General features: G+C 37.8%; 1 protein-coding gene across 3 annotated transcripts in view; it reads left to right on the forward strand.

Moving 5' to 3' along the window:
* Positions 1-25,966, forward strand: part of nars2 (asparaginyl-tRNA synthetase 2, mitochondrial) — an 87,938-nt gene that overhangs the window by 42,278 nt on the left and 19,694 nt on the right. For all 3 annotated transcript variants that reach the window (XM_043691665.1, XM_043691667.1, XM_043691666.1), the window contains 6 exons: positions 6,766-6,898; positions 11,731-11,829; positions 13,103-13,140; positions 13,808-13,874; positions 16,195-16,332; positions 20,962-21,059. In XM_043691665.1, coding sequence (XP_043547600.1) covers positions 6,766-6,898; positions 11,731-11,829; positions 13,103-13,140; positions 13,808-13,874; positions 16,195-16,332; positions 20,962-21,059 — 573 coding nt within the window. The remainder of the gene's footprint in view (positions 1-6,765; positions 6,899-11,730; positions 11,830-13,102; positions 13,141-13,807; positions 13,875-16,194; positions 16,333-20,961; positions 21,060-25,966) is intronic.

The raw sequence follows: 25,966 nt of genomic DNA on the forward strand, positions 1-25,966 counted from the left end.
TCCTTTAATCTTGATTCTAATCCTGTGTGGTTTGGTTTTCAATTTTAATATCTATGTATGTTAAGACTTAGTCATCTCGTTCTAGCTCATTGATTTTGTTTTCTATCACTATCACATTGTTAATGTAGAAAGGTATAATGGAACAAAGAGTGGGAGAAAGTGCTGGAGATCAGAATCGAAGAGTATGGTGCTGGAAAAGCACAGCCAGTCAGGCAGCATCCTGGGGGTGGAGGAATGAGGAAACTGGTGAATTCCACGTTGATCCTGTTTGGTTGGAGGATCTCTAGGTGGAAGATGAGGTGTTCTTCCTCCATGCGTCGCGTGGTTAGGGTTTGGCCATGGAGGAGGCCCAGGACATGCTTTCGTGTCCTTGGCAGAGTGAGAGGGGTAGTTAAAGTGTTCGGCCACAGGGTGGTGGGGTTGTTTAGTGAGTGTGTGAAACAAAGAGTAGCCAATACTGGCATATGAATCTGTTACCACTGTTCCATTTGATCTACATTTCAACTCCAGTTTGATCCATACCTTCATAATGTTCATCCATATCACTCTTCCAAATTTCAAGTAAATCTGTTCTTTTTTTCTGGTAGGATGAAGGTGTGGAAGTGCTGATGGTGTTTATGGCAGTAAAAGAAATTGTAGATTCCACCAATTCCTGTCTGGAAGTGCTTGCTTAATGTTTTCCAATATATTCTCATTAGTGGGGGAGATACATTTCAGTTTTTCACTTCCTTGGGGGACTGGTTGTCACATGTCAAAAAGTTAAGATTTTCCATTACAGCAAATGTGAGTTCAGCTGAAAATATTAAAAGTAATAAATTCATAATTTAAGAACGTGCAGCAATGTAGTGGTAATGTCACTGCTTATAATTCAGAGCCCCAGACTAAGCCTGTTGGGATGAGGATTCACATTCCATCATGAGAGGTGGGGCAATATAAACTCAATTTTTAAAAGTCTAGAATTAAAAACTTGTTTAATGGCAACCATTTAACCATTGTCAAATTGTCATAAAAACCCTATGTGGTTCACTAATGCCCTTTTACGGTCTGAAATTTGCCATTTCCACCTCGTCAGGCTTACATTTGACTCTTAACTGCCCCCTGAAAGCAAGCCAGTTATTTATATCAAACCATAATGAAGTCAAAAGAAAGGCATGAAACCAAATGCACCACAAGATATTGGCCTAGGCAGTGGAAATGACCATAGTTAATGGACCCATGTCAACCTGAAAAACCTTCCTTACCAATATCTGGGGTCTTATCCTAAAATTGTGAGAGCTGTCCCACAGACTAGTCAAGGAACAGCCCAATATTGTCTATAATAGGTATGTGGACATGACAATGTCCCAGACATTGGATTTGTTCTGCCCTTGGCCAGCACCAGCAGAAGTGGCAGCAGCGTGATTTACATTCAAGAAGATATTGCTATGGGAGTCTTCATCATTGACTCTGGATCACATTTCATAACATCAGCTCAAACATGGGCGCTCTCACAAAACTGAGATGTTCAATCCTATCTTACGCTGAAAAATTGGAGCGACTGGACTTGTATACGCTTGAGTTTAGAAGGCTGAGAGGGGATCTGATTGAGACGTATAAGATTATTAAAGGATTGGATATTCTGGAGGCAGGAAGCATGTTTCCACTGATTGGTGAGTCCCGCACCAGAGGACACAGTTTAAAAATAAGGGGTAGGCCACTTAGAACAGAGTTGAGGAGAAACTTCTTCACCCAGAGAGTGGTGGGTGTATGGAATGCTCTGCCCCAGAAGGCTGTGGAGTCCAAGACTCTGGATACTTTCAAGAAAGAGTTGGATAGAGCTCTTAAGGATAGTGGAATCAAGGGTTATGGAGATAAGGCAAGAACAGGACACTGATTGAGGATGATCAGCCATGATCATAAAGAATGGTGGTGCTGGCTCGAAGGGCAGAATGGCCTACTCATGCACCTATTGTCTATTGAAATAGCTGCTAGTTTGGATCTGTGGCAAGTGGTGAGGGAATTATTAAGAGGGAACAATTTACTTGACCTCATCCTTATTTATTTACCTGTTTAAGATGTGTCTATACATGGAGCCATGGCATAGTCTTTGTGGAGATTGCTTTGAGAATACTCTTCATTGCGTGGCACTACACTGTGCTACATGGGACAGACTTTGAACATCCCTATTATTTACAAAAACAGATGCTTGGAGACACTACCACCTGCAAGTTCCCTTTCAAGTCTCCAAGGAGAGTAGTGCTTGAAAAAGCTAGCTCACCACCACTTTCTCCATGGCAATAAGGAACTGTAAATGTTGGTCTAACCAACAACAACGATATCCCAAGAATTTTTAAATAATTCAAATGATTATTAGAAGTATAAGTCAGCAGAGCGAACTAGTTAAGAATCTGAGTGAGCGAGAAACGGACTAGGCCCAAAGTCCTGACTATGAAAGGAGGTGCAAGGGACAGGGGCCAAAGTAAGGAATTCATTTCAACAAGAACCTTTGTTCACCTCTTTTGAGGCACCCTCCAATTTAGCCTCAGCAGAATTCACTTGTACGTAAGGATTAGAAATAACCTGCCTTTTAAGCCAGGGTTTTTCTTGTCTCCAGCTGTTGTATTTCACACCTCCTGACTCTCCCCACATTACCCCAACTTAGCCAACAGCCTGTCTGACTTTGACCCCCTCCCCCCCCCCCCCATATCCCTGCCCAGCCAATCCCAGTGGCCTACCCAACTCTGTTATGAGGGCAATATTTTTCAGTTGCATTTGCCCATACTGTGTACAATGACTTGGCAAACCCAACAGTTGACTCATCTCACTGTTAGAGAAAATATATATGGTGAAAAACTGTCTTCCCAATAAATAGCCTTGAGAAATACCGCTCATCATGTCATGCCTGTTGTGGAATGAGCCTCTTATTTCTACCATTAAAGCAACAGTTGTAGTTGTTGGAAATACTCTGGCAGTATCTGTGGTGAGTGAAACAGTAAACGTTTTGAGTTGACAATCGTCTGGTACCTGGATGTAGGTTTGCTTGCTGAGCTGAAAGGTTCATTTTCAGATGTTTCATCACCATATTAGGTAACATCTTCAGAGAGCCTCCAGACCAAGCACTGCTGATGAATCCTGCTTTCTATTTATATGTTTGGGTTTCTTTGAGTTGGTGAATCCATCACCAACACAAAGAAACCCAAACATATAAGTAGAAAGCAGGAATCATCAGCAGTGCTTTATCTGGAGGCTCACTGAAGAAGTTACCAGGTATGGTGACAAAACGTCTGAAAATGAACCTTCCAGCTCAGTGAGCAAATCTACATCCAGAGCCTCAACCGAGCTACAAATCTTCTCAAAACTCGCTAATCTTCTGGTATACCTGGCAAAAGTTAGGGATATAACAACTTCAGAATTTAGAGACCGGGGAAGGTAGAGAACAAAAGTCACCTGATATTTTAATTACCTACCCAATCCTATTATGATGTCTATTTCCAGCAATTCTAATGATACTTGCACGTGTTTAAATGCTTTGTAGCTTCAGGTTTGATCTTAAATTCAAGGATTTCAGATTATAGACTCTGCTTTTTGTTTTTCTTCTCTTCTGATGTTATTTTTGTTTGTGGATAGCATGTTGATGATTTTCTGCTTTTATTTTATTTATTTCTTCTGCCTGTTATCTACGTTTGACACATTCCACACATCTGATTTCATGTACTATTATATGTTTCGTTGTGTGGAACCTTAGCAGATAGTTCTGGAGCCCCATGTAGCAACTCTGCCATCCACCTGAATTGTACCCTATTGCAAGAAATACAAAATGGAATTGGTCCAGTGTGAATATTAGGAGTCTGAGATGGTCTGCTTTGTATTCAAGGATACAGTAAGATTCTGCAAAAATAGTGTAAGCCACTTCATTGTGTATAGCAACTGCTCACCTGTTATTTAAACTTGTACCCTGATTTACAGCTTAATCTGAATCTGCTAGTGTTCTGCTTTCTGAATTCTAATCAATCATCAGAAGTCTTTAGTTATATTCAATAGACTAGATACAGTAACAAGGAATCCTGTTTGACAAGCGACAGTGTCAAATTATGCTGCATGTAGATATATTCTTGTTCAACTTACATGGTTGCTTTGTTGATGTTTTTGTCCAGACCGTGAGAGAGGTCTTCTGAAGCCTAAAAAAAATTCACTTTTCCATAAGACCCTCTTATCTAATCAATTACATTTCTTTCATAAGTTATTGTGCAGTCTATCTTGTTGTAACGTAGAAATGTGAAAGAAATCAGGTAGAAGATGTTTCCATGTGAGTGACATTGAATTACCAAAAATATTTCTAAATCTTTTTGTGTTTCTGGCATAGTACTTGAATGACTAGGAAAATTTGATTAACTTAGCAAGAGTGATTCAAGGATATGGTTCCTCCAAATCCTACTCTCCACTGGGAGAAATGGATTCTGGAACCACTAACTCATAATTTTAGATTGATTAAACTCATTGATTAAACCAGTGCAATCGGAATACTTGTTACAATCATAGTTAGACTAAGGAATTCGGCCTCAGATAATTCCTGTTTATTGTGCTGTCATGCTTACAAAAACTAGGAATATTTTATGCTGCTTGTAAATTGGGGGAAAAAAAACTTGTTGGCACATTGGAGTCAGTGACAGAAGAGACAAATATGTTCAACTATTCACTTTTAACAGAAAATGTATTCACTTGTTTTTCTGTGACTTGTGGCTGTTTACTTAATGTTCTGACATTACAAGTGCTGAAAGCGTCTGCTGCAAATAGAAAAACAACATGACCGACCACCAGGATTCAGATTTTATTTTCTTTGTTAACAACTTAACACATGTCTCATAAATTACTTTTGCTCATCAGTACCCATGATGAAATGACAGTTACAACCTAATAACTACTTCAAAATGTCACATTTCATGGCTGGAAATAAGTACAGGAATCACTATAACAACTCTGTCAAACCAGCCATTGCTGCCAAAAGTTCCTGTTCTGTGTGAATTGAGCAGTTCATTTTTTTTTATTTCTATACACAAAATCAGACCATTGTTTGTTATTACCTGATTCATGTGTGTAATTTATTTCACCTAAGAATCATTTTAGGTGTAGAACCTTCATATATGTAATTGAACAAAACCAAGCCCCTACTCTGAACTTTAATGGGGTTTTCCTTTACTTTTTACCTAACTATTTTGGTGAATTAGCTCATCTATTTAGGTGAATATGTCTTTGCTGTTGATAAGAATAATTCCAGCTTTAACATTAACTATTTGTATCTTACAGTCCTATGTATTAAAGATTGAGGGGAGAGTAAATTTCCCATTCTCTGACATGACCAAGTTCTTAAACCTCTATGTTGAAGGGACGGAATAGAAAGGATGGTTCCACTTGCTGTGGAATCTTGAAAAGAGGGACAACATTTTAGGATTGAGATAAGAAATTTTGTTACTCAGTGGGTTGCGAGTGTTTCGAATTCTCTACCTCAAACATTTGTGGATGCTCCATAATTGAGTCATGCTACTTAGCACATTCCAAACCCACAATTACAACTACCTGGAAGGTCAAGGACAGCAAATACATGGGAACACTACCACCCACAAGTTCCCTCCAAGTCACTCACCATCCAGCTTGGAAATATATCACTGTTTCTTCAGTGTTGCTGGATCAAAATCCTGAAACACTCTCCTTGACCCCTTATAGCAGAATAGCATTACAGCAAGTCGTCTGCTGCAGTTGAAAGAGGAAGCTCACCACCATCCCCTCGCAGGCAATTAGGGCAAGTAATAACTTCTGGCACAGCCACTGATGTCCACATCTCATGAATGAATAAAAAAGACTTTGATTCCAATAGCCCAAAAATCTAAGGAGATCAGGTATGAGAAAGGAAGTGGAGTTGAGGCAGATAGTAAACTATGATCATATTGAATGCTGAAACTGGCTTAAGGAGCCATATGGTCTACTCCTATTTCTCATATTCTTATCAACAGGCTTAGCTGAGAACAGGGTTATTAATAACAACCATTTGTTAACAGAAGTACCATTAAAGTGGTATCGGAAATTCAGTCTTAGAAATTCTAAAGATATTTTTCCTTTCTTGTCCTGTAACTTGCATGAAGGTGGAGAAACGTACATGGTGGCATACGCAATCATTTAAATTGCTTCTCCAGAGGTTCTAATTTCTCTAGTTTTCAAATCCATAATGTTTATCGGATATCATCTTTTGCAGTTTTTTCTTTGCATATGATTTAAAGTTACAACAGCTATAACTTAAAAACATAAGCTTTTCCTTGAATAATGAAATACATCTTGTTAATTTTTTAATTTCCTGAATTAGACCATTTTGATTTGTTCTGCAAAATTATAATTTGATCTGCGAATAGCAAGTTTGAAAATCATTTTTCATTGTTAGCTGGCATACTAACTATTGTTCATTTTATTATTTGGCAATCTTTATATTTGCGTTTTGCTTAAATTGTTCATTTTGAGCTGATTTGGTCACAATACATTGACTAAGATATGTAGGTTTATAGATTTAATTCAATATACAATTATTAATTAAAAATTGCAGTCAATCTTGTATAACTTATGGAAATTTATTGGAAAATCCTTATTTTTAAACTGTTCTACAGATTGTACTAAAAAATTAGTTTAACTAATTCCAAATCCCAGAAAATAGTCACAAGGCTAAAACAAAATGTGGAATTCTTTTAGATTGGTGGATTAAGTTTAGCAATCAGAAATAAAAAGAAATACTTTATTTATTAGGGCTTTCACTCAAGTATATACCTTTGGACCAACATTTCGTGCAGAAAACTCCCAAACCAGAAGACATTTAGCAGAGTTTTACATGGTAGAAGCAGAACTTGCCTTCACTGAAAGTTTGAAAGACATTATGGAGGTAATGATTCAACAGTTATACGATTGCACTGAATCAGTGGCTTTTCTATGACCTAAAACAGATATGCTTGGTTAATCTGCTAATAATGACATTGATGTATATTTTAATAATATTTCTTACTCATCCTCATCCTGAAGAAGCAACAAATAATATTTTGAGCCTCATTTATTGCTATCCATTCATAGCTTTAGTAAATGACATAATTTGCCATAATGAGTTTTGCAATCTTACTTTTCAGTTCACCACCAAATTAATTCTCAAATACTCAAAGTGTAAATCACCATTTCCTGGTTAAAATGTCAAAAGTATGTTTCTTTAATTTATATAACTTACAAGAGCATCTTGGTTATTGTGATACATGCAGAGAGAAGTGCAGTGGCTTGTTTTAAAACTCAAATTATTCGCCTACAGTTCTGTGCACAGTCATTTTGTAACAGCTATGTCGCCCATCAGTCATTTACTAGTTGCTCAATCAATGGTGCCTTATTTTTCTCAAAATTGAATACATCAGCTATGTAATTGTGATAAATTGATTTTGTGCATCTACCCCATTGTAGATTCCTCCACCCCACCCCTAATCTCCACCTCATTTCTCAACCACAAATCTACCCTGAACATTCATTTTATGTAAAACATTCATGTACTTTATAAGTATTGCATAAAATGTCTGGCTCTGCATCTTTGATGATCTAACTTAATTTGCCAACTCACTTTAGCTAGCTCTATTCTCATGCCTAAGTGTCCTTATTTCAATTTAAAATACAAGTCTCAGGTCAACTCATCTATCCCTCAAACTGAATGTGAAATTCAATCACGTTGTGATCACTGCTCCTGGAGCCACCTCCACTATCAGTTGATTAATTCCCCTTCCATTATATTTGGTTTAGTGTAGTCTTCTCTCCTTCCATCTCCAGAATATGCTGTTCTAAAGAAGTATTCCAAAACTCATTTATGAGCTTCTCATCAAGGCTTCTTTTGCCTATCTGAATTTTCTAGTCCATGTATAGCTTAAAATCCCTCACAATTATTGCTGTGCTTTGCTGACAAGCTCCCTTCATTTCTTCCTTGTCTTCCATCCTACAATGTGATTTCTGTTAAGGATCCTGTACATCATGCCCACAATGACTTCTTGCTTTTATCATTTCTCACCTCAACCAAAAATGCTTTTACTTTTTTTTTATTAAAGTTGTGTCTTCCCTCTCTATTGTATTAATAAAATCATCAACAGATCCATCTTGTCATTTTTCCTAACTTCCTTTCTTTCTCAAATGTCCTGTACTCTTCAGCATTCAAGTCTCATTTTGTCATCCTGCAGGCATATTTCTGTAGAACATAAGACATAAGTGCAGAAGTGGGCCATTAGACTTATCAAGTCTGCTCTGCAACTCAATGAGATTGTGGTTGATCCAATAATTCTCAACTCCTCTTTCCTAATTTATCCCCATGACCTGACTGATTGATTAATACTATCTCAGTAATCTATCTCAGCTCTTTGTAGTATAAATGATCCAGCCTCAACAGTTCACTGCAGTAAAGAATTCTATACATTCACCACCCTCTGAGTGAAGAAATTCCTCCTCATCTCCATTCTAACTGGTCAGCCCCTTATTTTGCGATTATGCCCTCTGGTCCTAGACTCTCCCACAAAGAAACAAATTTTTCCCATCTGCCCTGTCAAGTCTCCTAAGAACCTCTGCTGTTTCAATAAGGTCATCTCTTATTCTCCTGAATTCCAGTGTGTACAGGGCCAACCTACTCAACCTCTTCTCATAAGGTAATTTCTCCATACCCAAAATATCCAATGTCAGTATGCCTTTCCTTCGATAAGGGAACCAAACTGTTCACAATATTCTCGGCCTACTAGTGCCTTGTCTAATTTTTGCAAGTTTTCTATTGTTATATGCCATTCCATTTGAAATAAAGGTCAACATTCTGTTACCTTCCATTTTATCTGCTGAATTCATATACTATCTTTTTGTGATTTCTGCAAGCGTAAACCTAAATAACTCTGTGCTGCAGCTTTCTGCAATCTCTGCTTTTAAATAATATTCAGCTCCTCCTCTTCGTGCCAAAGTAGGTGACCTCACATTTTCTCAAATTTTATTCCATCACTCAAGTTTTTGCTTACTCGCTAAAACTGTCTAAATCCCTCTGCAAACTCTGAGCCATCCTCACTACTTGCCTTCTTACCTATTTTGTCCTCTGCAAACTTGGCTGTTATACATTCACTTCCCTCATCAAAGACATCTGTATATAAAATAATTGTGGCCCAAGCACTGATCCCTGTGGTATTCAACTAGTTGGAGGTTGCCATTCCTGAACATGGCTCCATTATCCAATTCTGTCTTCTATTAGCTAGCCAATTCCAAATCTATGTTAATATACAGCCCACAACACCATGGGTTTTTGTCTTATTTAATAGTCTTTTTGCAAGTGGTACCTTATCAAATACCTTCTAAAAATCCAAACATATCCGATCCACAGGTATCCCTTTATTCTGCTTGTTACCTCCTCGAAGAATAATGAGTTTGTCAGGCATGATTTCCACTTCAAGAAGTCATGTGGCTGTGTTTAATCATTGTTTCTAAATGCTCGGCTGTTGTACTTCTTTTAATAAACTCTAATATTTTCCCAACAGCAGATGTTAAACTAACTGGCCTATTGTTACCATTTTTTTGTATCTCCCTCCCTTTTTGAACAAGAGTGTTGCATTGGTACTTTCTAGTCGTCCAGCAGTTTTCCAGAATTTAAGGATTCTTTAAGGATATTAACAGTGCATCCTATATTTCTACCACTTCTTCCTTTAATATACTCAAATGTACCCTATCAGGTTTCTCTTTCGTGGTAGTTATTGTATTAATTTTCTCTTCCCCCTCTTGCCCTGGTTATTTAGTATTTTTGGAATGCAATTAGACTTCTCCTGTAAAGACTACAAAAAATTTTCTCTACCATTTTCTGTTTCTGCTTCCCTAAAATTAATTCATCCTCCAAAGGACTTCTGTTCGCTTTACCCCTTTTCTTACTTTTATATATGTTTGAATATGCTCTTTCTATCTATCTATCTTGCTATTACTTGCAAGATACACTACTCCCTTAAATTCCTTTTAGTTTCCTTGGATAGCATTTTCCAAACCCATAATTGCTAACATTCAGGAGGACAAAGGTGATTGATGCTTGGAAGCACCAGCATTTGCAGGTTCTCCTCCAAGCCACTCATCATCCTGACTTGGAAATATATCATCATTCCTTCAATTTCTCTGGGTCAAAATCCTGGAAATCCCTTCCTGATAGCATTGAATGTATTTGTACCAAATGGACTGCAGAAGCTCATGGAAGCACCTTACCAGCACCTATGTGTGAGCAATATTTAGCCTGCAAAACCCAAATCCATGACTGCTTTTTCTTTTAAATTCTTACTAACCTAGATAAGGTCAGCTCCGACAACACTCTAAGTTCAATAGCATCCAAGCTAAAGCAGTCTGCTTGATGGTCCCTCCACTCACAACGTAAACATTCACTCCCAGTGACTATCAAGACACAATGGCAGCAATATTCACCATCTGTAAGAGCACTACAACAACTCAACAAGGCTTTTTTGATACCGCTTTTTGGATGGTGGATGCCAAGTGCTTGGAAGGGCAAGGGCAGCAGAGATGTAGTGTCACTACCTGCAAGTTCCCCAACAAGCCATTTGCGTGTCATTATATTGCTATTCCTTCACTGTCGCTGGATCAAAATCCTGGAATTCCCTCTGAAAAGTGCTGTGTATACTGAAACCACACACACTGTAACAGCGCCAAAAGATGTTTTGTCACTAGCTTCAAGAGCAGTTCAAGGTGGGCAACAATTGCTGGGCTAACCAGTGATGCTCACATTCTCTTTTAAAAAAAAATAGGAAGTTAGTCTAAAGTGATTTGGCAAACATTTTCACTTCTTAGTTTGTGCCAGTGTTTTTGTTTTGAGTAATTTTGTTTCAGAGCTTTATTTTCCTTTCCAACCTGCCACACAGTAATGTGTTGCTGGAAAAGCGCAGCAGCTTTTCAAGGAACAGGAGAATCGACGTTTCGGGCAGAAGCCCTTCTTTAGGAAGCCTCATTCCTGAAGAAGGGCTTATGCCCGAAACGTCGATTCTCCTGTTCCTTGAAAAGCTGCTGCGCTTTTCCAGCAACACATTTTCAGCTCTGATCTCCAGCATCTGCAGCCCTCACTTTCTCCTGCCACACAGTAATGCCTTGTCTGTGGCATTGTATATTGGTTTACTGAAATACAATGTCCTCCAGATAATTTTCAGATAGAGAAAAAAATTCATATAACAATACTTAAAATACTGTAGACTTTCAAATTCATTCTGAAAACTTCTGAATCTGCTATTTATAAATTTCACTCGAATTGTGCTGTTTTGTTGTACTCACAATCCAGGGGTTGAGGGAGCTAGCCATTTAAATTCACTTGCTTAAACCTGTAATAAAAAACTAGTAACAATAATGGTGACCATTACACTAAAGAAATGTAAAAATGCATCTGGATTATTAGTAACTGTTAGAAAAGGAAATCTAATGTTCTTATCTAGCATTGTCTGTATGTAACTCCAGGCCCATTGTAATGTGGTTGATTCTTAGCTGACATCTGAAATGGCACTTGAGCCACTGAGTTGAATCAAAGCACACAACTTACTCCCATATTTTCATGGAAAATAAGTGCTGACTTTGGCAGTGTCGTCCACATCCCTTGAAAGAAAAGACTTTTATTTCCTCTAGTTGATTGATTTTAAGACTTGATTTCAGAAGAATTACATTTTTGCCACTGGTTTTTATGATATTTGATTTTTCCAGGTGATGGAGAATCTCTTCAAGATCACAACTTCGCATATTCTTTCAAACTGTTCAGATGATGTTGAACTCTTCCACAAATATATAGCTCCTGGACAAAAGGTTTTGTATATTCTGTCTCCAATCTTGTAGTTAGACTTGATTAATCTTCAGCTTTTCTGCCGTGAGATTTATAGAAAGACAAGCATAATCTAGCATTGAGAAACCATATATTTCTAGCAGTTTTTGAACATCTATCTTGAAATTATGAAAATCTGATGAAGTAAAACTCCAGACTTCTAAAATCCATGAATACATGGCAGTTTTAACAAAGGGTGTCAAATCCAAAATATTTTCATATCCTTTGTTCGCAGGTGCTGCTTGAACAGAACATTAGAATTTCCAGTTTTGGAAATTTCCATCCAAAATTTTGGATTTTCTTTCTTAATTTTCTGAGTTTATAATTTCTACGCCCGAAAGTTAAAGCATCAAGGATTAAGATATAAAAATGATATCGATTTTAATATCATATTCAAAACAGATATCAATAAGTGTAATTCTTGCACATGAATACATATTTTCTGTTTCTGTTTCTGCATTAATACGTTAAAAATTGCAGTATTTCACTGGAAAAATCTAATTCCAACTGAAATGAAAGCAAATTAGTGTGAATGTTAGAAATAAGAAGTGAATGTTGAAAATGAGAGAAATTCTCAGTAGGCCATGTAGCACCTATAGGTTGAGAAATACAGTTAACTTATCAAGTCCATAAACTTTCATAAGAACTGCAAGATGTTAGAGATGATCAGCTTCTAAACTAATACACATCAGGGAATGAGGAGAGGAGAATGAGTTGTGATATGGTTGCTCATTGCTCCCTCACGGTGACCTGGATTTGATTCCAGCTTCGAGCAACTGTTTGTGTGGGGTTTGCACATTCTTCCCATGTCTGCATGGGTTTCCTCTGGGTGCTCTGGTTTCCTCCCACAGTCCAAAGGTGTGCAGTGTGGGTGGATTGACCATGCTAAATTGCCCATTGAATCGAGGGATGTGCAGGCTAGGTGGTTTAGATATGGGAAATGCAGGGCTAGCGGGGTAGGGTTGGGGGTGGGTCTGGATGGGATTTTCTTCAGAGGGATGGTGTGGATTCGATAGGCCAAATGGACTGCTTCCACACTGTGGGATTCTATAATTCTGAGAGTGATAAGAATGCAGCAGGGTCATTAAATAACAGGACAAATTATCATGTAAGGCAAAAGATCATGAAAATATCTGCTTTTCTTCAGTTAAAAGCAAAATCCACGAGCTGGTGAGGAATTTTTTAGGGAAAGTTCCATGCTATCTTCCAGCCTTCAACAAAGGAACTAGTGGCTAATTTTGGAATATTCATTCCTAGGAAAGGATGGAACAGATGCTGAAAAATTCATTTAAAGTGTAAGTGAATTGTTTCTCTTTTAAAAATTCTATGTATTTTTAATATCTGTGAATTTTGTACATGTTTTGTAGCGATATGTAGGTTTAGCATCCTATATTTCTACATGGGAGCTTTTTTTTAATGCATCTTTTTGTTTTTCACTTTTGATAATACACACGTAATGGGGTGGCACACTGTATAGCACAGTTGCCTCACAGTGCCAGGGCCATGGGTTCTATTACAGCCTCAGGCTCAACTGTCTGTGTGGAATTTGCACATTCTTCCCATGTCTGCATGTGTTTTTGCCTCGTGCTCCAATTTCCTCTCACAGTCCAAAGATGGCAGGTTGGGTGGATTGGCAATGCTAAATTGTCCACTGCATCCAGGGTTGTGTAGGCTAGGTGGATTAGACATGGGAAATGCAGGGTTACTGGGATAGGGTGGGAGAATGGATCTGAGTGGGATGATCTTCAGAGGATCGGCACAGCCTCAATACAATGGCCTGTATCTGCACTGTAAAGGTTCTATGATTTGCGATCATGTTAAGATTGCCTAAAGGAAATACATGTTGAAATAGCAGTCTAAATGGTTACAATGCCCTCTGAATTTGTTAATTTTAGTTAATCAAAATGTTTGGCAAATGTAACATCTTGTTTAATATAGTTGAAATGTAAATATATCTTTTAGGCTTTCCTATACTGAAGCAATTGACATTTTGCAGCGAAGCACAGAAACCTTCAAGTTTGAACCAAAGGTAAAGAAAGTGTCTTGAAAATCGAATCATTTTATGAAATTGCAATATCATATTGGACATGTAATGTTTGGTGATATTAGGTGGCTTTTCTAGGCTACTTTATTGAAAATCTTGTTCCTAGCTGTTAACTATCAATTTTAATACTTTTATAACAAACAGTGATAACTTTTGTTTTTTTTTCAAATTGGTTCAAATTTTAAAAAATCACTTGTTCAAACTGCTCCATTTCAGTTCCCCAAATTAATTCAGTATTGGTGACAAACTTTAAAGAAGTAATCCTTTGGCCACAGTTTTAACCTTTGTAGATTACATGTTTTTCTTGTATATTTCTTTTATATTTTCAGCAAACTTGCTCTCATTTCTTTGCTTCTTCAACATGGATTTTGGAACCCAAATTATAACAAACTATCTAAAGTTATTGTTCACATTCCACATTCTTTACAGCTGAGTATCCCTACCTTTTTTGTCTTTGCTTTGAACCTTGTTAGCTTAAAAATGTGTTGCTGGAAAAGCGCAGCAGGTCAGGCAGCATCAAAGGAACAGGAGAATCGACGTTTCGGGCATGAGCCCTTCTTCAGGAACATTTTTATTTCTGTGTCTAATCTTTGATATTTCTCTTCCTTTCTCAGACCACTTCTTTGTTTCTCTCAATTGCCTTTAGCACTATTCTTTCCATTTATTTTCATATCCAGACATTGAGGTGGTAAAAATGAAGACTGTTGGACAGTTTGTTAGCTATATTTCAAGCCTCGCTAAACACAGGAGATTTTATATATCAGATCTTCTCAGAAGTGCAGTCTCCAAATTCATATTCCCATGAGGAATCCTGTAAGAATGGAAAGTATATGGTGTGCAGTTAAGTCTATTTCCACAAGAGGTATTTCCTCAGTATATATTCTAGTAGAGCGGGCTTTACAACACAATCAATTTATTTGCCCCTTATTTAAGTGCTTTTATTTAATTCTAACCCATCTGCTTAAACGCAGATGCAATCTGAAAAGGAACTAGTGGCAGTAATTTCTACAGTTTTGTACAATGTAAGAGGAAGTTCCACAGGACTGGATTTAAATGCGCAATAGGTAATTGTGAATGTTGCCCTGATTTCTGAATGTTTTCTGGCCAATTTGCAGTATTTGATCCCTTTAATTCAACGCAATGATATCCATCTATGCCATTGTGGTTGTTAACCAGCTCTTGACTTTGTCACGAACTGACATGCCAATAAACATCTCTGCTCAGATGTAAAGCAGTTTTCAGTGTTGAATTCCAGAGGCAACCTTCAATTTCTTGAATGACTTCCCGTTATAATTGGAAAATGCTTGTGATAATTAATGGATTGTGCATTTACATGTTTGTCACTGCACAATATTCTCTTTTAAGCTAGGCAAGGCTGATCAGTGTTTTTAGATAGAAAAAGATTGTAACTGTACATGTAGCTGAGTACGAGAAATCGTTTTATGATGAGAATTGAAATTTTATGAATGATAATGAATGTGTTCACTCCCTGTGATCAAGTGTAACAAATATTTTTACCTGCAACCAGAACAGTAAAACTTGTCAAATCTCTCAACTTTACATTACACAGCTGAATAGCGTCAGAACTTGGCTCTTCTGTTGAACGAACTGTGTCTGTTCAACTTCCTTAGGTGTAGTTCTTTCTAATTGATGTTAAAGAGAAATACTTGCAAATCTGCACTGAAGGAAAGTTATTCCACCTAATTCTGTTTTAGTTTGGTTTCTGTTGCTGAGCAATGGCTTCTTAAAAATAAAAATACAGTGATGTGCATAATTCCAAATAAAGAAATTCCTTTGCAAATAAATACTAAAATCAGTGTGGCAATCATGGATAGTTAAAAGCAAATCTAATGCATAATTTAAAGAGCACATAAATGTGCGGCATTCCAAATCCTTCATTTGTCATGAAACTGAAACAGTAATTTCATTAGAACGGCATGTTTGTCATTGTGATAATTTATAATGAGTAGGAGATAGTATCTGCAAGACATTTCAATCAGGAAGCAGGTTTCTCAAATTTTGTATCAGCTGTAATGTATTTTGAAAGGCATCCTGACATACTTAATCAATTACTACTTGTGTTAAGCTAGAAAGCTTTCCTTAAAGCAAGTTAAAATGACAATGGAGTAGCATTTGATTAAAAACAATGCTTCCAATTTTTTTTAACTTTAAGTTAAAAGTACATTGTTATTTAATTGTTTGTTTTATTGAATAAAAATTATATAAAAGCTCTATGCATTATTTTTTGAAAATCCTTGTACTTTGCATTGGTGGTAAAGTAAATATTGACTATCATCTTTTACAGTGGGGCTGTGACCTGCAGACTGAGCATGAGAATTGTCTGGTACAGCACTGTGGAAATATCCCTGTTTTTGTGGTTAATTATCCTTATGACATCAAGCCCTTTTATGCCAGAGACAATCAAGATCACCCTCAGCATACAGTAAGCAGAAATTATATGATTTATGTATTGAACATTTTAAAATCTAACATCAGTTCATTAACTCATCTTCTCTGCTGATGGAAGACATAATGGCTTAAAATCTACTCATCCTTCAGATTCTGACTGAATGTAGCCTCTTGCACTGTTGTTTGTTTAGATTAGATTAGATTATTGTTCCCTACAGTGTGGAAACAGGCCCTTCGACTCAACCAATCCACACCGACCCTCCGAAGAGTAACCCACCCAGACCCATTTCCCCTCTGACTAATGCACCTAACCGTATGGGCAATTCAGCATGGCCAGTTCACCTGACTTGCACATCTTTGGACTGTGGGAGGAAACTGGAGCACCCGGTGGAAACCCACGCAGACACAGGGAGAATGTGCAAATTCCACACAGACAGTCACCCAAGGCTGGAATCGAACATGGGACTCTGGTGCTGTGAGGCAGCAGTGCCCACCACTGAGCCACCATGCCACCCAAACCAGAATGTGTTTTATAACAATGGTTTAAACTAAATAACAATCTATTCTGTAAGGGTTTTGAGCAATGACAAAATGATTATACCACATTGCTACAAACAGCACTATGATGTAAGTTTCTATGCTACCTCTTAAAACAGCTTAAAAATAAGGGGAAGGCCATTTAGGACAGAGATGAGGAGAAACTTCTTCACCCAGAGAGTGGTGGCTGTGTGGAATGCTCTGCCCCAGAAGGCAGTGGAGGCCCAGTCTCTGGATTTGTTTAAGAAAGAGTTGGATAGAGCTCTCAAGGATAGTGGAATCAAGGGTTATAGAAATAAGGCAGGAACAGGATACTGATTGAGGATGATCAGCCATGATCATAATGAATGGTGGTGCAGACTCGAAGGGCAAAATGGCCTACTCCTGCACCTATTGTCTTCCTCCCTTTCATCTTCATTTTCATCTTTATACAAATAACTAATCTTGTACAATTACCTAACTGTCAATTTTTCACTGCATATTAAAGACTATTAAAAAGTATTTCTGTAAAGTATAAAGTAATTAAAGAAAACATATCCCAAAATAATAATATGGACAATGTACATGTTTAAATTTGATACATTCTCCAAATTATCAAAAATAAAATGAAATGAAAAATATACATTACCATGGTTAAATTATGTTACTATTTAAAAGAATGATCATTGTCCTATAAGTGCATCATGTAGAATGGTGAATGTTAACTAGAAGTTATGAAAATATTGCATTATATGAATGAATTACCTTATCAAATGTTTGTTGCTTTCCTAAATGTGTATTTTCTCAGCATTATTAAGAGTGATTTTTTTACATCAGGACATAATTATAGCAGAGCTCATCAGAGAAGTTGGCAATTTGACCCATTTAGTCTCTGCTAGCTGTTGCATAGAATAACCTCTTTGTCCCACTTTCCACTGCTTCTTCATTTCCCTGAGTTTTTTTTCTACTTTGATCAGTTACCCAATTCCTATTTGAAATCTTCCTTTGAGATGGTATCCATGACTCTCTCAGGTGCTGCTTTCCAAATCCTAGCTCTGATTGTGAGAGGTTATTTTTCCAGTAAATCACCTTTAAATTTATGACTTCTTGTTATTAACCCTTCAGCCATTCAAAACCATTCTCTTTACTTGCCATATCTAAAGCTTTCCCTGATTTTAAATGTCTCTACAAGATTTCTTATAAGCTTTCTTTTCTGTCAGGAGAACAGCCTGTTTCACCAGTCTGTTTTTCCCTTGGGCATTATTGGTAAGGCTAGCAATTTTTTGTCCATTCCTAATTGCCCTTGATTGCTGTGAGCTGCTGCATTGAATCATTGTACTCTGTTTGGTGCTGATGCATTACCTGTGCAGTTGGGAAAAAAATCCAGGATTTTAAGCCAGCTACCATGATGTAACAGGGTTATATTTCCAAATTAGAGTGTTGTGTGAGCTTGAAGGAGAACTTCACAATTTATCTTTTATCCTTGGAATGATTCTAACAAATCTCTTCTGTAAAAGCCAAAAGAACTGCAGATGCTGTAAATCAGAAACACAAACAGAAATTGCTGTAAAAGCTTAGCAGGTCTGGCAGCATCTGTGGAGAGAAATCAAAGTTAACCCTTCAGGTCGAGAGACCTGTCCTCAGGATATAGGGTTCTGAGGAAGGATCACTTGACCCAAAATGTTAACTCTGATTTGTCTCCATAGATGCTGCCAAATCTCTTCTGTACCCTCTCCAAAGCCTTCATGTTCTTTCTCAGATATGGTGACCAAGAGTTTGATTTTTACTTTTGTAATTAACATTGAGTGATCATTACAGGCAAATCGAATCATATCCTTGTATGATGTCATCATTCAATAATCCATACTTGGTAAATGCGAGATCAAGAGCAGGAACCTTTCACCTTCGTAACCAAGAGACACAGTGTTAAATTGTAGTATCTGTTAAATCAGCACATTTGAAAATCAAAATTAAGCCCCCACTGGTTTGTGTAGCTGAGGTACTTAACTTTAGTGTCTCAACCAGTTAAGCTATTAGTCATTTTGAAGTGAGGAAATGGAAAATATACAGAGTAGGGTAAAACATGATTTGATTTGTCACCTCAGCAGATGTTTGTGTGTATCCACAGAAAGAATTTTATTTTGTCATGAATTTGATGTTCAAAGAAGTAAATTTTACTTTTCCTCTCTTACAATACTGTAATGCTTCAAAACTTGGTGCGTGTCTTACAACTGATTATCTTTATATGACAAATTAGAAGATAGGAACTGTATGGATATTAGTGCCATGTCTGAACACAGATATTTTGAGCATCAGCCAGCATTATTGTATCGTTCTCCTTTGGGAAAGCCACCAACATGAAACAGTCATTTTACAAGTGTGTTACATGACCTGAAATTCACACCTGTGTATACTGCGGATGAGCTGCCTCCCAATTCTACATCATGTAACCCTATCAACATATCCTTCCTATCCTTTCTCTCCATGTACTTACCAGACTTCTCCTCAAGTAAATACAAAACATTCGCTTCAGTAACTCCATGTGGTAACAAGTTCCACTTTCCAAATTAGTATTTTCATTTAACAAGAGGGAAGGATGAAATTTGATTATATTAGGTAGGACAAGTGGAAGTAATCATGTAAAAAGTCAAATGATGCATTTAGTGGAATCGGTTGAAGTGAACATAGGGAGGCTCTTGTAGAAACTATGCTCCACAGAGGTTGTGATATAACTGAAATCTTTGCCATTGAGGTACAGTAGGTTTGCAGTAGCCTGGACTAGGCAAGATTAGCTGATGAAGGCTACAGAAAAGAAGAGGGGAAAGCTTCTGAAGGAATGAATGAACAAGGGCAATTAAAGTGATCATAAAACCATTTCCATCAAGTATAGAATCTGGAATCAGCACATTGAAGGTAACAGATGAGTTTATTTTTCAATATCTGGATCCACAAGATGCTTTAGTATTTTTGCTATTTCTTATTTGTCAGTATCAAAGACCCTGAACCCAGGAGCCAGTGCATCAACTCCACTCGTTGGTTTTCATTGCTGTTTGGATATTCATCATATTTATCTGAGAAATCTAGGCTTCAAAATGATTAGTTCATGAATCAAGTTTATCATAGTCACAAAATCCATCAACTAAAAGGAATAACTGATTTAAACAACAACCTGTCGTGGCTATGTTTTAGGATGCACAAATTGTCTCGACTTGTGAAACTGCTAATTCAGTCCTGACCAATCACGCACATTTTCACATTGATCAAAAAATAATAATTTGTTACAATTTTTAAACCACAGACTGAACTTTAGATTGTAGACACAGCAATAAGTGAACAAATTCTATAGAAAGTACCGCTATTAATAGTAAAATATCATTCCTAACTGTGAGCTTGAATTAAGGAGACCACATTTTAATTTTAAAAAACTGCTATAAGACAGATTGAACTAAAAGCTCTGCCTGAATGTAAAAAATAGAAGCAGAAACAGGCCATTTGGCCCCTTAAGTCTGCTTTTCCATGCACTAAGATCATAGATAATCTGTATTTTTCTGTCTCAAGTCTCTTGTGGATCAAGAATCTGTCCAAAGGTCCTATTGTCGAAGAACCTCCCTTCCCCATCTTAAGTGGGAGATCGCCTATTTTAAAGTTGTGCTTTTGGGTTCTAGATCCCTTTCATCACAGAAATCAACCTCTCCTAAAATGCCTATAGTGCAACCTTTCTTAAAATGCCTCTTAAACTAAGACCGAAACCATGTGCAGCGCTCTTAAGTGCGGTTTCACAAAAGCCTTGACCAACTGTAGCAAGACTTTGTCTACTTTTACATTTCATCTCATTTGCAATCAAGGCTACTATCCATTTGCTTTCCTAATTACTTTGTGCACTGACATACTAACCTTCACTGATTTATGCACAAGGACACCCTTTGTGTTGCAGCAGTCTGTGCTGTTCCTCACCATTTAACTACTCCCTGCTTTTCTATTCCCAGCATAGTGGACAACCTCATTATTTTCCTGTATGATGTTTCATCAACTGGTGTTTTGGCCACTTGACCTCTCTAGATGTATTGGTAGGATACAATAATTGAAAATTTTATCATAATTTCAAATACTATATGTAATCTCTGCATTCTGTGGTATTATCTGAAAGGTGGCAGCAGTTGATCTTCTGGTGCCTGGAATCGGAGAATTATGTGGTGGAAGCTTGAGGGAGGAGCGACTTGATCAACTGCAATCTCGCCTAAAAGAGTAAGCATTGATGCATAAGTAGTAAATACACAAACAATGGCAGAAGTACATTTCTGACTACTCCTTTTATGAATTTTCTACAGTATCTGTGACTTAGTCACTTTTACTTATTCATTTAAGCTACACTTAATGCACAGCCTAAGAGAAGGTTTTCAGTTCTGCTAAAGTTTGCTGACTGGAACATAAGACAGGATTTTTTAAAAATTCAAATATGACAAACAGTATGTTAATCTACAGTAATACAACATTTTCATTACTAGCTTTAAAATCAATAAAATGCAGGCATATGCAAGATCTCAGATATGAACATGTTTTGTATTTAGTTTTCTGTATGAAATATAAATTTGTTCACCACCGGGTTTCCTCAAAACCTATGTCAGTTGTGTACCATCTTCTTTTACAGGAGAAGAAGCTATTACAACTTATTGTTTTATTTCCTTTCCCTATTTCACTTGTACCACTGGAGTCTGATGTATACACACTTAGAAATGTGTGACTTCCATTATTATGGGATATATAAGTATTTTATATCTATATATCACTAACATACAAACAAGACTATAATGAGAGATGGTTGCATTTTCTTTTCTTGGCATTTGAGTCAGTCTGAATTTAATAGAATGAAAATTACACTTCGAGTACTGTAATGTGTTATTTTTTTGTCTAAGAATTATTTATAATATAGAATATTGTTGTACTTTCCTGACATTCCCTACATTAACTAGATTGTTTAATTGTGCAGAGTGTGTATTGAATTTGAACATGACTTTCTCCTCTGGCTTTTAAATTTGATAATGTTGGTCAATTTGAGTGAGCTGAGGGAGGGTCAGAGTTCCAAATTTACTTCTAGGGAATGAAACTGTCCCGGTAACAGTGGGTGACCATTCTGGTGACGGCAATCATGATGCAGATAGGGTTAGCATTATTGTGGAAAGGGGCAAAAATAGAACAGAAGCAAAACTTCTAAATTGGGGGGATGGCAAACTTTGAGAGATTAACTAGTAAATGTGGAGTGATTACACCTACTTGAAAAAGGAAAATCACTGGCAAATCAGTCAGGCATTCAAAAGCAAGAATTTTATGGGCACAGTGTAGATATGTCCTCACAAAAACGCCTGTACTGCATAAATTCTGCATGAATTCCCCTGCTTGTCCAGAAGCAGGCAGGGTAAGAGAAGAGAATCAAAAGTGACAATCTCAAAATCAAACACTGCACGGTGGCTCAGTGGTTAGCACTGCTGTCTCACAGCACCAGGGTCCCAGGTCGATTCCAGCCTCAGTCAACTGTCTGTTTGGAGTTTGCACATTCTCCCTATTTCTGCGTGGGTTTCCTCCGGGCGCTCCGGTTTCCTCCCACATTCCAAAGATATGCAGGTGAATTGACCATGTTAACTTGCCCATAGTGTTAGATGCATTAGTCAGAGGGAAATGGGTCGGGGTGAATTATTCTTCCAAGGGTCGGTGTAGACTTGGTGGGCTGAAGGGCCTGTTTCCACACTGTAGAGAATCTAATTTAATCTAATCTAAATGATTATAGAAAGTCCAGGTGTGGAGTGAGAAAGGCAATTAGGAAAGGATAGAGGATTATAAAAGATATTAGCTGGTAAAGTTAAGGAACATCTAAAAAATCTTTTATCATTTAGAACAAGAGGTTAATGAAAGAATGGTCTTTGCATATCAGAGATTTACTTCATAACTTGGGCAGGATTCTTCCTAAGTACTTTGTCTTTGTCCTCACAAAGGAATGGGGTGATGCAGAAATTACAGTTGAGTGTGAAATATTAGATGAAATAAGTATAATGAGAAGGAAAGTGCTTGAGGAACTGACCTCTTGAAAGTGGATAAATCACTAGGGCTGATGATTTGTATTCTCGGCAATTGAAGGAAACCAGGAGAGAAATAATGGATGCTCTGAGGATTAATGCACCAAACTGTGCATCCACTAGGCAGAGCACTGATGTATCCAATTCATGTATTTAATGAATCCACAATGTCTTCAATTGACTGTAATGTTTTGAATGGTAAAATAGTACTTTCAAGAGAAATATTTTGTCAAAGCATACACAAACTGCCCTCTCATCCTAATGCTGTTTAAACAGGATAACCTACAAGCAACTTCTGTACAAAGATTAAGTCGTCTTAGCCCTACAAAATTTACCTAAGCAAGTGCTAGAATGTGAGAGAGAAATTCCTGATTGTCGATCAACATGAGGGCAATCTTGTGTCTTCGAATTTTATTTCTTGATAAATAATAGGAAAACTGGAATAGAAGGAAACAGCATCAAATGGTCCTTTTAACTATGATAGTGACAGTAATGGTTTCTATTGGTGCAAGGTGATAGAAGGTTAGAATGGTGTTAGTGGAATATTATTCATGAGGACTGTATTGAGCCAACTATGAAAAATATCTTGAGAATTCTTTCAGAGCTTTATGAATATCCTACACTTGTCTGTTTTAGAAGTCTAGGAATAGATTACTGATAGAATCATAGAAATAGACCCTTTGGTTTAACTCCTCCTTGCTGACCAGGTTTCCCAAATTAAACTAGTTCCACTTATCTGCATTGGGCCCGTATTCCCTTTTAAACCTTTACTATTCTTGTGTCCAAATGTCTTTTAAATGTTGTAACTGTATCTGCTTAGAGCACTTCCTCTGGTAGTCCGATCCAGATATATGCCACCTCAGTGCGTAAGACGTTGCACCCCAGGTTCCTTTTTTAAACTTTACCCCCTCACCTTAAACAGATGCTCTCTAGCTTTAAACTCCCCTGCTCGAAGGAAAAGACCTTTGTCATTCACCTTATCTATGCCCGTCATGATTTTATAAACAGGTAAAAAAAGTTCCAGCATCTCTAGCTTCTCCTTATAAGTCAAACACTCCAGTCCTGATAACATTCTTGTAAATCTTTTCTGCACCCTTTCCAATTTAAAATTTTTCCTATAGGAAAATGCGACCAGAACTGTTAGCAGTACTCCAAACATGGTCTCACCAATGTCCTGTACAGCCGTAACATGACATTCCAAGTCCTGTACTCAATGCTGCAATGAAGGAATGCGTTCCAAATGCCACCTTCATCACCTGATCTACCTGTGGTGCCACTTTTGGAGCACTATGTACCTGAAGCCTTAGGTCTCTCTGTGAGACAACAGTCCCAGGGCCCTACCATTAACTGTATAGGTCCTGCCCTGGTTTGCCTTACCAAAATGTAATGCCTCACATTCATCTACATTAAACTCCATATGCCTGTCTTCGGCCCATTGGCCGAGGTAATTAAGATTCCATTCTACTCTTATGTAAACTTCTTCACTGTTCACTATACCACCAAATTTGGTGTCATCGCAAAAAGAACCTTGAGTTAGGGTGGAAGTACTAAATATTTTGATGAAGAGAAAAAGTTTCAAAGTAACCAGTGCAGGTTTCAAGAAGGAAATCTGTGATGTACATGGAAAAACTTTGGCAAGTTCCTATGAGACCATAAGATGTAGGATCATAATCAGGCTATTCAGTCCATTGACACTGCTCTGTCATTCAACCATGGCTGATATGTTTTTCAGCCACATTCTCCTGCCTTCTCCCTGTACCTTTCAATACCCATATTAATCAAAAACCTATCTATCTCTGTCTCAAAGACACTTAATGACTCCATAATCTTCTGCGGCAATGTGTTCCACAGATTAACCACCCTCTGAAGAAATTGTTTTGCTTCTCAGGTCTAATCGTTCATCACTTCACTCTGAGGCTGTGCCCTGGGTCCTTGTCTCCGCTACTAGTGGAAACATCATCTATCCTATCCAGGCCTCTCACTAAGAAAGAAAAGAAAATTTACAACCCAGGCACAGGCCCTTCGGCCCTCCAAGCCTGAGCCGATCCAAATGTACTATCTAAACCTGTCGGTCAATTCCTAAGCATCTGTATCCCTGTGCTCCGCACCTACTCATGCATTTGTCCAGACGCATCTTAAATGAATCTACCGTGCCTGCCTCTACCACTTCTGCTGGTAACCCGTTCCAAACACCCACGACCCTCTGTATGAAGTACTTGTCGCGTGTATCCCTCTTAAACTTTCTACCTCTCACCTTGAAGCGTGATCTCTCATTATTGAATCCTTCAATCTGGAAAAAAGCTTGTCTCTATCCAACCTGTCTATACCCTTGATGATTTTGTAAACCTCAATCAGGTTCCACCTCAATCTCCTTTTTTCCTAATGAAAATAAACCTAACCTACTCAACTTTTCTTCATAGCTAGCACCTTCCACACGAGGCAACATCCTCGTAAATCTTCTCTGCACCCTCTCCAAAGCGTCCACATTCTTTTGGTAATGTGGCGACCAGAACTGTGCACAGTATTCTAACAGCGGCCAAACCAATGTCTTGTACAATTTTAACATAACTTGCCAGCTCTTATACTCAATACGCCGTCAATGAAGGCAAGCATACTATATGCCTTCTTGACCACCCTATCCACCTGTGCAGCACCCTTCAGGGTACAATGAATCTGCACTCCCAGATCTCTCTGCCCATCAACTTTTTCCCAAGGCTGTTCCGTTCATTGTATAATTCGCTCTAGAATTAGTCTTGCCTAAATGCATCACCTCACATTTGTCTGGATTGAAAACCATCTGCCACTTTTCCACCCAACTCTCCAGTCTATCTATCTCCTCCTGTATTCTCTGACCATCCCTTATGCTTTCTGATCCTCCATCAATCTTTGTGTCATCTGCAAACTTGCTGATCATACCAACAGTGCCCTCTGCCAGATCATTTATGTATATCACAAACAACAGTGGCCCCAACACTGACCCCTGTGGAACACCAGTGGTCACCTTTCTCCATTTCGAGAAACTCCCTTCAACTATTACTCTCTGTCTCCTGTTGCTGAACCAGTTCTTTATCCACCTAGCTAGAA

This window comes from Chiloscyllium plagiosum, chromosome 6 (assembly GCF_004010195.1).
Source record: "Chiloscyllium plagiosum isolate BGI_BamShark_2017 chromosome 6, ASM401019v2, whole genome shotgun sequence".
NCBI classification, from domain to species: Eukaryota; Metazoa; Chordata; class Chondrichthyes; order Orectolobiformes; family Hemiscylliidae; genus Chiloscyllium; species Chiloscyllium plagiosum.